Here is a 14203-nt window from a genome sequence, read left to right on the forward strand (position 1 = left end):
ATTACACATCTAGATATTAATTGTATTAAAGCTAGCCTAGAGTTGTTGGTTTTTTTCGTTTGTTTGTTTTTTTGTCTCCTCCCCTCCCATGTTACTGGTCTGCCCCTAGTCTTGGATACAGTGATAGACTGTGGGAGCATGTGAAAGTTGTGACTAGTAAAAAGCAGTTCACATTTCTGCTTTTTAACCAACGTTAACTACTGAAATCTGCATGCAAAAAAAAATCTTCTAAAGTGAAAATGATTATTGGGCATGTTGACTGGGCATGACCTGGATTGTTAAAATATTTGTAACGGGTCAGTTATAATGAAAGGGAGGTTCTTTTACGAACAAGAGCTGTGCTGGAAATAAGACATTTATTTAAGCCTTTCATAATCTCTTAGTTTATTATTTTTTTTACCCCCCCCCCCTTTTTCACACAGTTACAATAAACATCCACATTGATTGATGAGGCAACCTGCTCATTTCTACAGTTCCTTGTGGTTTTGCTTTGCATGAGCTTGGTTGTAAAACCTCCTAACTCATGCATAACTAACTGTCTACTCTGCACTTTCTTGTATGGCAGTCCAATCTAATGAGGACATCTGAAGTACAGGGTGGACAGGGTGATCAAAGGAGCTGCTTAGACTGCAGAGAACCAAAACACAGTGCAGACTGATCTACTCCCCACCCCGGAGAAACAGCAGTGAAATTTGCTCAAACTGAAAAGTGTCCTTGATACGCCAGTCACTGTCTATTAGTAAGTCAGGATCCTTCATAAGTTGAAACACCAATTTCCAATTTCTCCTCCTCCGATGTTCTTATTGACTTATTGAACTGCATTTTACTTTTCCTACAATTCCCAATGCTGCTTTCATTTACCATGCTAATTGTAAACACAATTCTGTTTTAATCAGCATTTCTTTAAAAAAACAAATACATACATGTCTAAGAATGTTCAGAGTATGGCAGCTGAGACCTGGTTCTGAAGAGGCATGACAGACTTTAAAGACCAAATCTTTAGAGCCTCTTCCGGTTGACTGTTCAATGCAGATTTGGAAAGAAATAAAAACAAAACAATTAATTAAAAGGAATTACTGGAATTTGAATCCGTTATCACAGCAGTTATATCAATACAGGTCCACTTGCAGAACATGGCATTAATAGTAGAAACTCAATAAAAGTATACTTGGAATAGTGCTTTGCAGTTCAAATAGTGATTTAGATTGCAGGATGTGAATGATCTGCGGGGTGTGGAAACATCAAGAAAAAATATTGGTAGAACACACTGGCCATTTTAAATTCCCCATCTCCTCTGATCTCATTCAACCCAGTACCAACTGTTTACTAGCCTGACACCTGTAGAACAATAGTCTTCTGTTCTGTGTGTGATCTGAGGTGCAGGAACAATCCCAGCTGGCACTTCTCCCCTTCTTCTCTTGTGCAGTTTGGTGTGCATGTGATTTTACTTTGGCAATGTTTAAGTTATTAAAATATGATTCCCCCCCCCCACCCCTATTTTCATGACTAACTATTGTGATGTTAAATTAACATAGTAGGCCCATCTTTTTTGAAGTGTAGTATTTCAAATGGAAGTTGGTTTAAAATAAATAAATAAAAGGCTGATAGCAACTGTAAAAAATTGGGGGTGAAGCATTTTATTTTGCCTCCTGGTGTGTGTAAATCCCTGATGTATACACCTGTTCCTCTTGGCAGTTATTAAAGATAAGTGTTTTCTTTCCTCGGAATATGTCAAGTAATGGCCCCTTGTTGAAAACTGACAATCTTACACTGAGTGAACTGGATAGTGTTGCAGGAAGTGGTGTGTCTGCAATCTCTGAAGGACCTCAATGTAATTAATTACTCCCCTGTAGCTCTCCAAGTATTGTGAGGGCTTTAATCCTGCATAATAGGGACTGGCGTGGAGACAGTTTGGAAATCCAAAAAATGTTCTGTGTTCCTTTGTATGTCAGTCAAAGCTGTAAAGGAAATATATAGTGGGATTACCCACCAGTATAATGGAACTGTTTGAGTATCAGAGGCTAATTTGCACAGGACAGAGCTGGATCCCCCCCCTCCAATAGTATTGCATATTATGTAAACTGTTCGTGACAATGCAGAAGTGAGGTGTAGCTGAATACATTTGATGTATTGTGTAAGCTATAATTTGTGCACACCAGTCAGATCTTTGAAATCTCCCTGTTTTTCTCCCCCTCTCCCCTCACAGTATCAGCAGCACCCTGATGGACATGGAGAGCACTGTGTCCAGCGGGCGTTCCACGCCAGCCATGATGAATGGCCAGGGCAGCGTCACGCCCTCTGCCAAGAGCATTGCCTACACCTGCTGTTGGGACCAGTGTCACAGCTGCTTCAATTCCAGCCCCGACCTGGCCGAGCACATCCGCTCCCTCCATGTGGACGGACAGAGAGGCGGGGTCAGTGGCCTGGCTGCTCCAGTCTCACTTTTCCTGTCTGTCTTTGTCTCATGATACTATAAACACTTGGCAAACTACAAAGTTGTAGTTTTATTCATATTTGTATCTTTTGATGTTTATTTGTTTTGACCAGGTGGCTCAATGCTGGTGACCTATACATGGCATTACAGTGATATTTTGTTAATAAAATACATTGCATCATTTGTAATTGACCTACAGAAATTAAAAAAATGTTTGTTCTGTGGAATTCTGCCCCAGAAAAGCTCTTACCCGTTCACATTTACGGTTTGGATAAAAAAATTAAATTATGCAAATATCGAAAATATCACTTTTTCTTTTTGGCATTTACAATGATATTTCCTGGTGAACAACAGATTTAATCATATATGATGAGAGTGGTCATTTATACCAGTTAGCTGCTTGTTTCTTAAATGTGTAAGGTTCAAGCTGGAAGTTCAATAGAAGAAGTCTTAAACAGTGCTGTTGTATTAGCAGTGCAGTTTGGAGACCCTGGTAACCTTGAAGCCTTTTAATATAATACAGTATGCATGTTTTCTCTTCTAAGTGGTTGAGCACAAATTACAATTCATATTTTTGGGAGCAGTATCTATCTCTCTCAAATTGTTACGTAAGATTGTAGTTAATTGTGTCAACCAGAAGCATGTTTAACTTATGAACGTGGACATTTTCTAGCATTTATTTGCTTTAAACTCTCAACTTTACCCTGAAAATGTATTTTCACTTTCCCTTCTGGCTGGTACATCCACAAACCTGTAAATTGCCAAATCTGTGCAAGATTTAGAAAATGGCAGAAACATACATATTTCTTAAAGCTGTAATCTTTCCATCAACATATAACCAGAAAGAACCTTAGGTGTGCAAACGTCAATTTGCAGAATCGGAAACGATTTGCAGATCGATTGCGAATGACAGTGTTTCTGATCTTTATACCAGACAGATTTAGATTTCCGTTGTGTGAACTTGATTAATGCAGAAAAGGCAAGAGAAGCATTTGAGTGAATTAATTTGTACTGTACACCTGAAGCTTTAAATCTCTCACTGGCAGAATCTTTGCTGCTGTTTGCCTCACAGTTTTGCACCTTCACAGTAAAGTCTCCTGTGCATTCTATATTATATTAAAAATATAATTACTGGCTTCATCCAAACATTGCTGCTAGGCATAGGTATGGTATTATTAACCTTCTGCCAATCAGCAGTTTACATATATGCTGTTGCAGTTGGTAGCAGGTGTCTCAGGGAAGTGAAAATAAATGGCCTTAAACATTAGCGTACCAGGGCTTGTTTTATCATGTATAATGAGAAGAGCATATATATCCCCTTTGTGGCCAGGTGCCAAGCATTTGCCTAAGTGGGTGTGGTGTGTTTTAAGATTGATCTCAGTTGAGGATTAAAGTCTAGACCCTGAATCCTCTTGGAGACCATTCAGTTATGTGCCCATTGTGTATTGTGAAGCCTTCCTAAAGGCTAATCAGATAATAAACAGTAGCGCACTAGCAGTCTCCAGTTTATATGAACACAGACTAAATATCTTGTAGTTAACTTGTTCAATTTCCCCATATTTAATTTTGTTAAATTATACTACAATAATAATAATCCTGGTAGCTATCCGCTCTTACACATTTTAGCTCTGTAATTTTCTAACATGCCTTAGATAAGACAAGAAATTAATTCTGAAGGATCACACCTCCAATAATTGTTCAATTCTAATCAGCCCTTTTTCCATTACTCTTAGCCATACTGTGGTTTATCCTTCTGCACTGTATTCGGTCTAGGAGGTGTAGAATTTTAAATTCAGAGCAGCTGGCTGAAATCTAAATGCTATAATGGACTCATAGAAGATTAAAAACAGCTTGAATGGTTATTGATTGTTTTTTTTTTTCCACTTTTTTTTTCATTCAAAGTTTCTATAAAGTAAGCTGAGGTTGTGAAGGACGAAGTAGTTTTTTGGAATAACTGCACAATTTGAAATATTCAATTATTACGCTTAGTTTATATCCAAAAGCAGAATCATGTTTCACTTCGGGGTGCTTTGTGTGCTTTTATTCCTAGGGCTATGTTTCTTGATTGTTCACTGCAGTGTAAACTGTGCTAAGGATTAGGATTATATAAATCTTCAAGAATGCTTCAATTAGTACTCCCATTTGCAGCAGTTATTAATCTCATGTAATTGTGGAATAGGAAATGTGAATTTAATCTTCAGTCATTATAGGATACTAATAAATAGATGTATTAAAAACCTGTTGCAACATTTATTGATTTAATCTTATTAGCTTCATGATATAGGATGGAAATTACCAGTGCTGCAGTAGTATACTTCTAAATTACAAGACCTTAACAACACTTTCTTTACTTACTTTTCCTTAATTTGTGTATTTTTCAGCTGAACCTGAATATAGGTTTATTATTTATTATTTATTGTAGGTGAATTCAGTTTTTACAGAATAATAATATGAACATATATATGAAAAAATCTACTTAAACCAGATAAGACTGAGCAACGCATTCACTTTTAATTTTTTTATATCCAGGTTTTTGTATGTTTGTGGAAAGGCTGTAAAGTGTACAACACACCCTCCACCAGCCAGAGCTGGCTTCAGAGACACATGCTGACACACAGCGGAGACAAGCCTTTCAAGGTAGGAGGCCAAGCTTTGCTTAATGTTCTCAAAAAATGTACACAAAGTCTGCAAAGTTGTTATTGTGGATGTTTTATATTATTTATTGGTTAAGGGAACATAAGTTTGTAAATTTGCATTAAGATGAAGGTAAAAATTATGGAACATGGTACCCGTTTAGTCATCTTCTGTTTGGAAGGATCAAAGCTGTTGTAAGCAGCATTTTAATTTCTTTTTTTTGGGAGGGGGGGGATTAAAAAAAAAAGTGGTTTTGTATTTATGTATCTATTTATATTGTTTTGTGTTTTGCCTGTGTGCTGCAGTGTGTGGTTGGGGGCTGCAATGCCAGCTTTGCATCTCAGGGTGGTCTGGCTCGGCACGTCCCCACACATTTCAGCCAGCAGAACTCCTCCAAGGTGTCCAGCCAGCCCAAGGTGAAGGAAGAGTCCCCCTCAAAAGCCGGCATGAACAAGAGGAGGAAGTTAAAAAACAAACGCCGTAGATCACTACGTATGTAGTTCCTTCTCCCTTCTTTATTTGTCACTTTTCAACATCTCCCCAACTACCCCCTTGCATCTTGATCACAAGATCGCCCGCCCAATGCCAACCCTACTTTTCAATATCCAAGATCTATATTTGCCATCTTGATAATGGTGTCCGTATTTACATTTCCATCAGCAAACCTATAGGCTCACACTCATTTCCAAGGGTCTAAATTACAAGGTGTATGTTGTACCCCCTTCACATTGCTGTTTTTTCAAATTTGAATTCCTTCTGTTCAGCATCATAATTTACTAATTTTACACTACAGGATTGTAATTCCTCATGCTGTGGTGATTTGTTAAGAATTTAGACTGTGAACAGCAATAGAGAAAGAACAAGATAACTAAAATGCAGCGAGACAGCCATGCCCCCTCCCCCCTCACAAAGAAAAAAGGGAATTTTGTCTAAATACAGTCTCTAACCCTGACCCTTTCAACTACTGAAGTAATCCTGTCCAGACATTCAGGATTTATGTGTGCTCTCTTGGTAAATCTGTTGTATTGTTATTCAAAGATGTTCATTTAAGTTTCAAAACAAGCATTTTTACACAGCAGTGAAATGAAACTTGGAAAACTAGCATTTCTTCAGCAGTTTGGGTTTGCTATCACCACCTTCTTGCAGCCTATCAGTCATACCTATAGAAATAGGAAAGCTTTTGATCAATGTCATTCTCAGGGTACACTGGGAGGAAAAGCTAAACTGGGACAGCAATGCGGCGCAAGAAGTCATCATGTTGTTTTCAGCAAATACATAGGATGCAGCAATCCAGGGCTGGGGAGAAAAGAAAAAAAAAAAAGTCCCCTTATAATCTTCTAGCACAACAGGGGACAGAATGACTTCAGGGTATATTATTTTAGGCTCAGCATGAAAACAGAATAGAAAATGTTGTTTTCGCAGCATTTTAAATGATGGCAAACTTTTAATTTTTTTCTGAAACAATTTTAAACTGTTGGCCTGTATTTTAGATTTGTCTCCAGTCAGGAAACATTTTTTCTCTCCTGTCAGCAATACCGCAAATGCAATTCTAGCAAGAATTTAATATCAGTCTTTTTGTTTTTATTTTATTCATATATATATTTTTTTTAATTGAAGGGAATTGTTTTTCCAAAGATCAATATATACCCCTCTAATGTGAAGTCCTGCTGCTTCCTTGGCCATAATCTTGTCTTCAAAAAACAGCCTTGTTTATTCACAAAAGTATCAGTGTCTGTAGGGGTGCAGCTGATTCACAGTTCATGGAAGGGAGGCAGTGTTTTATGTTTGATGTACATGCCTCCAGTTAAGCACTGCCAGGGTTACAGACTAGCATGTTCAGGAGACTTGGAAAGTGTATATTTCAAGGTTACCTAAGGTCCAGACAGGTGTATAGAGATCACACTTCCAAGAGCAACTGATAAATTAGATTTAAGATGTTCGAGGCTTGCAATGTCATTTTTTAAAACCTAATTATTTAGAGTTGTTTTGTTTGTCCTCATTCTTTCTCTTTATGCTTTACTGGTTTGCTTGTTCCCCTGGAGATAATAGATTTAGGTGGTCAACTCTTTCCTCTCTTTTCTACAACTATATACATTTTTTGTTTAATCTGTACACTGCAAAACATATGTAATTTACTGATCAGTATATAGATAATTTTAAAAATACTAAGAGCCTATGTTTTCACAAAGCTAGCATTGCCTTTGTTGCATGATGGCTGAATGTTTTCTTCCTTTGTTTTCCAGCGAGGCCTCATGATTTCTTTGACGCACAAACTATGGATGCCATTCAGGGCAAGGCGGCATGGCTGAACTTAGAGACACGCATAGAGAGCATGGGGAATGGGCACAGTGTCGTTTTTGATAGCACAGTAAGTATGAGTTTTTAATTTTGCTTTTTGTTTTATTAATGGTATTCTTTGTGTGGCATTTTTTTATGGTTTTATATGGCTGCACAAAATGTAATCTGGTGTGCATGAATCAGCAGTTCTCTCTGTAAGCACCAGGTGGCAGCATCAGCTTTCCCTCTGTGCACTCATGCCTATAGTGTTTGTCAGATTTGCTGCTAAGCACCAACTCCGAAAATTTGTTGGATTATGATTGGAGTCGAATACTGTGAGCATCTGATAGGACATTACTATAGGAAATCTATTTAATAGACATGGATGTGTTAACAGTGAGTTACATCGCTTCACCCAGCATCAATTTTTAATGTAATGAATGTCTATGGACCCAGATACACCAGCGCATCGCTTCAATTTGTGGGTCGTCCTGTCAAGATTTCTCCAAGAGCAATTTGTGAAGCACCGTCTTGACCAGTGGCAGTCCAATCCTGAGTAACGTCACAACTATCATGTTGTACATTATGGGAGAGATCTAAGTAGTTTGTAATGACAATCGCCTGTTTTTCTTAGTTGCCAATGGGTTTTGTATCCAATGTCTCCTTCATATTAGGAAAGGAAGTTGATCCCATTCTAGTCTATATATTAATATATCTCCCGTTTCCAGGACCCATCTACTGGCTACAGGTCAGAACCAATCTCCCCACCTGTGGGACCTTATATAGCCAATACGTAAACTGTATAATCCCAGATCGGCCACAAGATTTGTTTTGACTGGGAGACAAAAAAAAAAAAAAAAAAAAATATATATATATATATATATATATATATATATATATATATATATATATATATATATATATATATATACACAAAAATAGACACTTGTAAGCTTGTGCACACAAACTAAACATACTTACCTATATTTAAACACACAGTACAAATGTATGCCAGTATATTCAGCATTTAATTAAACAATGCCTCGTCTTGCTGTGCTAATCTGCCATTGCACAGATCCTACAGTGTTGAGGTTTTTGTATCCTTCATGAACTGCATATGCTGCACCCTTGCATTTCCTCCCTGTTTAGGTAAGGGATTCCCTTAACAGAATTTCTTCTTCCTCCCCCTTCTCCTGTTCTGTTGATGAGTCAGTGGAGTTTTCTCAAAACACAATTATTTTAATTTTTAACCATAAAATTAAATTTTGCTAAATGGCATCCCTGCATTTTTTTCTCATCAAAGGGAATTGATGCTTGGGTATAGATGCATCAGTGTGGCATTGTCTACGGATTGTCAAATTTAAAGCAATGGACAGAACACCAGGACAGACATTTTCACTATTATTTTTCCCATAGTCCTGTAAACATAGTGGGTGACCATGTATTCGGGTCAATAAACTGTAACGCTGTCCTGGAATGAAGCAGAATACATCTAATCGTTGTGTTGAATAAACTGTGATATGAACAGAGGGAGCACACAGATACTCTCTGGTTGTGGATGCATCTGCACCTTGGAAGATGGATAAGGCAGAACACAATCCTACACAGACAATGTCCTTTTTTCTCAAATGCAGAAAAAATAATAGTATTTCATCCATTATAGTTTCTGTATTAGAAGTTGTTAGTGAATTTGATTGTCATTGTTTTTCTAAAGTTCACTGTTTGAAAAGGAGGTACAAAATAAACCTTTCTACCTAACCCTCTCCTTTACTGTAAAAAGGTGTGATCAAATGTTCCTACTCTTGCCATTTCCTGTAGTGCGCACTAGGGGACAGTATTGGTTGGTGTAGTGCTCTCTTGTGCCTGTTTGACAGCTACCAACTTTAAATTCCCTCTCTTTGTAAAGCGGTGCAAAGACAATTTCCTTTTCTTCCTTTATATTCTGGAAAATCTTTTAATTTATTAAATTACATTGATTAAAAATAATGCCCCCCAAATATTATTTTTATAAGCATTGTACCTTACCTTTCTTTTACATACAATTACCCATTGATATAGCTTCTTGATGACCCTAATTACGGACTGTATTGCCACCCTAGAATTCACCATCGGGTTCTCCAGTGTAATGTGCAATCAATTGTCTGCGTATGTCAGTGCTGCCCAGTGGCAAAACGAAATACTTTGTCTCATTAATCCTTTTGTTTTGTAAATATTTCCATCCATTGTGGTGTGTATAACAATTGCCAGTTGCTGATTGGGTCTCAGGAATACTGCAAAGCTTCAGTGACACAGTTGGGATAGGTTTACAGTGAGATCAGCTTGTCTCATGCCATGTTTTTTTTTTCTAACAGGAAACTTGCCTGGTTTTTCTTGATTTACTTTAAGTGTTTGAGACCGTATTGTGCTGTACTGCTGTTCAGCTGGGGAAAGAAGTACAGCTCTTCACCTGGTACTTGTTGTACTTGCCCTATCCCTGGTTTATAAAGTAAGGAAAAGGTCAAGGGTCCATGTGGTGGTTTTGTTTTTTCACTTAATCTATCCCTGTCAATACACAAAAAGAAAAGACAAATATGTTCATTTGCAACCACATGATCATAAAGTAGTACAGAAGTGACTACACAGATGAGTCATTTGAAACTAAGAACATGCAACAATGGATCCAATCAGTCTACTTCAAAATGCTGCACTAGTCACTTCGCACTACCAAATCGTGATCAAAGAAAGCCCCCTATCCTTCAGGGTTAGTGGCCATCGCCAGTGGCCAAAAAGCGCTTTACTAATTTACTCAATCATTAGTTCAACCAAGTCATTGTGAGTTGTGTTATTATGCAATTCAGAGGGCTATGTGGTTGTCTGAGGCCTTGCTTTAGAGATCCCAGCGCCACATTGGCAAAGCATTGCCCTTGTCCTCTGTGTTTATTCATGTAGCATGTTTTGAAAATGGAAATAATAACAATAATGTTTTCTCAAAACATGTGGAATAGCTCTGGGAGATTTATTTCAAAGCTTTTAAGTTAAAGTGCCAACATTACTCAGGAGTGAAGAATGTATCTGCAAGAGTGATATGGCTGCTAGTGGACTTGCTGTCTGATGACTGAGTTACTCTTAGTGGATGTTTTGTTCTTGTCTCTCCATCTTGCTGTCAGTTTTTGGAAGATGCCAGCACCCTGTGTAGTAGTTAAATATGTAGGACCCCATTAAATCAGTTGTTGTTGTTGTTGTTGTTATTATAGTTTTTCCAGATTGACTTTTTTGTATTTTTGTATTTTTTGTATTTCCTTTTGCATTGCAGATAATTGGCATTTACTTTGAATCAGTACATTATTCTGTACTATATCCCAGGTTGATTTATTGAGTTGTTGCTTGCTTTCCTGCAATAAAATATTTTCCTACTGATTTTTCTGTTACCATAAGCAAAATAGCCTACAGTTACTGATTTACAATTTTAGGCTTTTGTTCCAACTAATAGCTGAAGCCCACTGCACTGTACTGGTGGTGAATCTGATTAAGAGTCATATAAACATGTACATGTGTGCATAGACTATATTGTCTTTATTATATTTTAATAACTTGTTCTGAATAAATGTATTATTCATATAATTTTTTATTTCTTAGCAGACACTCTTGTCCAGGGTGACTTACAAAATATAACTGCAATACAAAGTGCAATAATACAGTGCAATTCAAGGCATAATACATTTTACAATTTCACAATTTACACAAGTATATACAAAATATACAGTAAACAATATATAAGGTCTTACATCCTAGAACAGGGATGGCGAACCTGTGGCACGCGTGCCCAGAGTGGCATGCAGAGCCATATAGGTGGGCATGCAAAGTGAGCAACTATCTGTTTGTTTTTTTTGTTTGTTTTTTTGGTTTTTGCCAGCCCACCCCTCAATTGTCTAAACTGATTGGCACTTCAGAAAACCAGTCGGTATATTTGGCAGTGATGGCACCGCCCCAAAGTCCTTGAGCAGTGCTCACGTTGTTTTCTGAATATTCATGTTTTAGGTCGGCTTCTCGTGCGCATATTTTCGCAGTTATGCGCAGAATTGCAGAATCCTCCGCTCCCATTGGTGGAGCTGCGCATATCCGCGCAGAACTGTGAAAAGCTGCACTTCACAAATGAGATGTTAGTGTTTAGGAAAGACTGTTTTATGCAGCAGACTTAACGGAGTGTCTATCGTTAGTAGGACTTATCATACTAAGACAAAGACTTTAGTCTGTTTATGCAACCGGACCCAGGAATGGGAGCGATAGTCTGGATAGTCTTAGTCTGCCTGGTGACGATGTGCAGCATCTCCTTGCAGTCTTCTCCTCACTGGAATCACACAGCTGGAGTCCCTGCCCTTTGTAAGCGTGGCACTGAGGCTGCTAACGCTGACTGCTGGCACGGAGGACCTGGGGGACTGTTAAATAGCCAACCTATAACTAATTAGGAAAGAGCACACCTGAATTTCGTTGGATTATACTGCTTTGTCCAAGTAATGCCCTAGTACAGCGTCGGCCAAACTAAGTGCTTGGAATGTCTGCAATGCTAAACTCGACGTAACTGTTCTGATTGCAGAAAAGGCAAAGCTAAGTGCACAACACTGTACAATCTCTCTCAACAATAGTATATGCAATGCAGCCATTTCTGGTTACAGAATCTGCATCAATATATAGTTCAAACTGCGAGACAGTAAGACAGTAACTAACAAACAGTAGCTGCCCTTACGAATATAGGTGCAGTAAAAATACAATTAAATAAAGTAAACAAAGTAAACAACCATTACTTGGCAGAACTTTACGTCCATGGGTCCGTGTCCGCCTGCTGGGGAGAACGAGAACACAACTACAACTCCGGTTAAGTGCATAACATTATGATGGTCCAAAGCCTATGCAATTATCCGGAGTCCACTGTATGTAAAAATGAAACGGGGATGTCTGATAGGTCATGTCAGTGAAGGTAAAAGAGGGTTGGTATTTTGGGATTGTAGAACCAGTTTCTAATTCACAAGACATTTCTCACTAATTACATTAAAATACTTTTTATTTGTGGAGTGGAAATGTATTCTAACAAATTAGTGTAGCCTTTGTTATACAGTGTTATACAGAAAATAGAAGAGCTAAAAATGGAAAATACACAAGACCAAGAGAAGCAGCAGAAATTAACCTATTCATCCCTGTACTCTTTCTTGCTGTCAATACAATTTAATAGGTTTGCATGTACATTAAGTGTGAATTTTTAATGACCACTAGAGGTCAACAAAGGCAGTGGAATGCAGGTAATTCCAGAAGGTAACTTCTGTGTATTTGTTTCCAAACATGGACATTTCACAACCCCTGTTCTGTAAAATTATTGTCATAGAAATAGTTATTGGCCCTGAGAATAGGGAAGTGGGAGTGTGTAGCCAGCAACATGAAGCTTAGTGGAAGATGGCCTACGTACACCGTCATCCTACAATTTTAATGTAATGAATAGCAAATCAGATCCTCAAATAGGGTTAATGTTATATTTATAGTCTGACTATTCTAATTGATTGGTTGTCCTGATATTAACGAGGTGACTAAAAGGATTGGGTTTTGATTGCTCTTAACCACTTCACATCCAGATGAAAAAATGAAAACCCTTCCTAGGTACCACATTTTTATGGTAATGTTTTTAACAGCTGAAATTGCTTTAAAATGTAAATATATGAACATATCCACATTCAGTAAAGAGATTTTTTTTTTTTTTAAACACTTTTTTTTTTAGTTTACATTATACTTCATAATAAATAATGAAATTTTGTAATAAAAACAAACTAAAACACACACCTGTCTATATAAGGTCCCACAGTTAACAGTGCCTGTCAGAGCACAAACCAAGCCATGAAGTCCAAGGAATTGTCTGTAGACCTCCGAGACAGGATTGTATCGAGGTACAGATCTGGGGAAGGGTACAGAAAAATGTCTGCAGCATTGAAGGTCCCAATGAGCACAGTCGCCTCCATCATCCGTAAATGGAAGAAGTTTGGAACCACCAGGACTCTTCCTAGAGCTGTCCACCCGACCAAACTGAGCGATCGGGGGAGAAGGGCCTTAGTCAGGGAGGTGACCAAGAACCCGATGGTCACTCTGACAGAGCTCCAGCGTGTCTCTGTGGAGAGAGGAGAACCTTCCAGAAGAACAACCATCTCTGCAGCACTCCACCAATCAGGCCTGTATGGTAGAGTGGCCAGATGGAAGCCACTCCTCCGTAAAAAGGCACATGACAGCCTGCCTGGAGTTTGCCAAAAGGCACCTGAAGGACTCTCGGACCATGAGAAACAAAGATTGAACTCTTTGGCCTGAATGGCAAGCATCATGTCTGGAGGAAACCAGGCACCGCTCATCACCTGGCCAATACCATCCCTACAGTGAAGCATGGTGGTGGCAGCATCATGCTGTGGGGATGTTTTTCAACAACAGGAACTGGGAGACTAGTCAGGATCGAGGGAAAGATGAGTGCAGCAATGTACAGAGACATACTTGATGAAAACCTGCTCCAGAGCGCTCTGAACCTCAGACTGGGGCGAAGGTTCATCTTCCAACAGGACAACAACCCTAAGCACACAGCCAAGATAACAAAGGAGTGGCTACAGGACAACTCTGTGAATGTCCTTTAGTGGCCCAGCCAGAGCCCAGACTTGAACCCGATTGAACATCTCTGGAGAGATCTGAAAATGGCTGTGCACCGATGCTCCCCATCCAACCTAATGGAGCTTGAGAGGTCCTGCAAAGAAGAATGGGAGAAACTGCCCAAAAATAGGTGTGCCAAGCTTGTAGCATCATACTCAAAAAGACTTGAGGCTGTAATTGGTGCCAAAGGTGCTTCAACAAAGTATTGAG

The 14203-nt window shown here is 38.6% G+C and overlaps 1 protein-coding gene across 11 annotated transcripts in view; it reads left to right on the plus strand.

Moving 5' to 3' along the window:
• aebp2 (AE binding protein 2) overlaps nucleotides 1-14203 on the plus strand; it is a 67441-nt gene that overhangs the window by 21467 nt on the left and 31771 nt on the right. For all 11 annotated transcript variants that reach the window (XM_066705590.1, XM_066705587.1, XM_066705588.1 and 8 more), the window contains exons 2-5: nucleotides 2207-2414; nucleotides 4964-5071; nucleotides 5374-5560; nucleotides 7312-7436. In XM_066705590.1, coding sequence (XP_066561687.1) covers nucleotides 2207-2414; nucleotides 4964-5071; nucleotides 5374-5560; nucleotides 7312-7436 — 628 coding nt within the window. The remainder of the gene's footprint in view (nucleotides 1-2206; nucleotides 2415-4963; nucleotides 5072-5373; nucleotides 5561-7311; nucleotides 7437-14203) is intronic.

Source organism: Amia ocellicauda, chromosome 5, assembly GCF_036373705.1.
Source record: "Amia ocellicauda isolate fAmiCal2 chromosome 5, fAmiCal2.hap1, whole genome shotgun sequence".
In the NCBI taxonomy this organism is placed as follows: domain Eukaryota; kingdom Metazoa; phylum Chordata; class Actinopteri; order Amiiformes; family Amiidae; genus Amia; species Amia ocellicauda.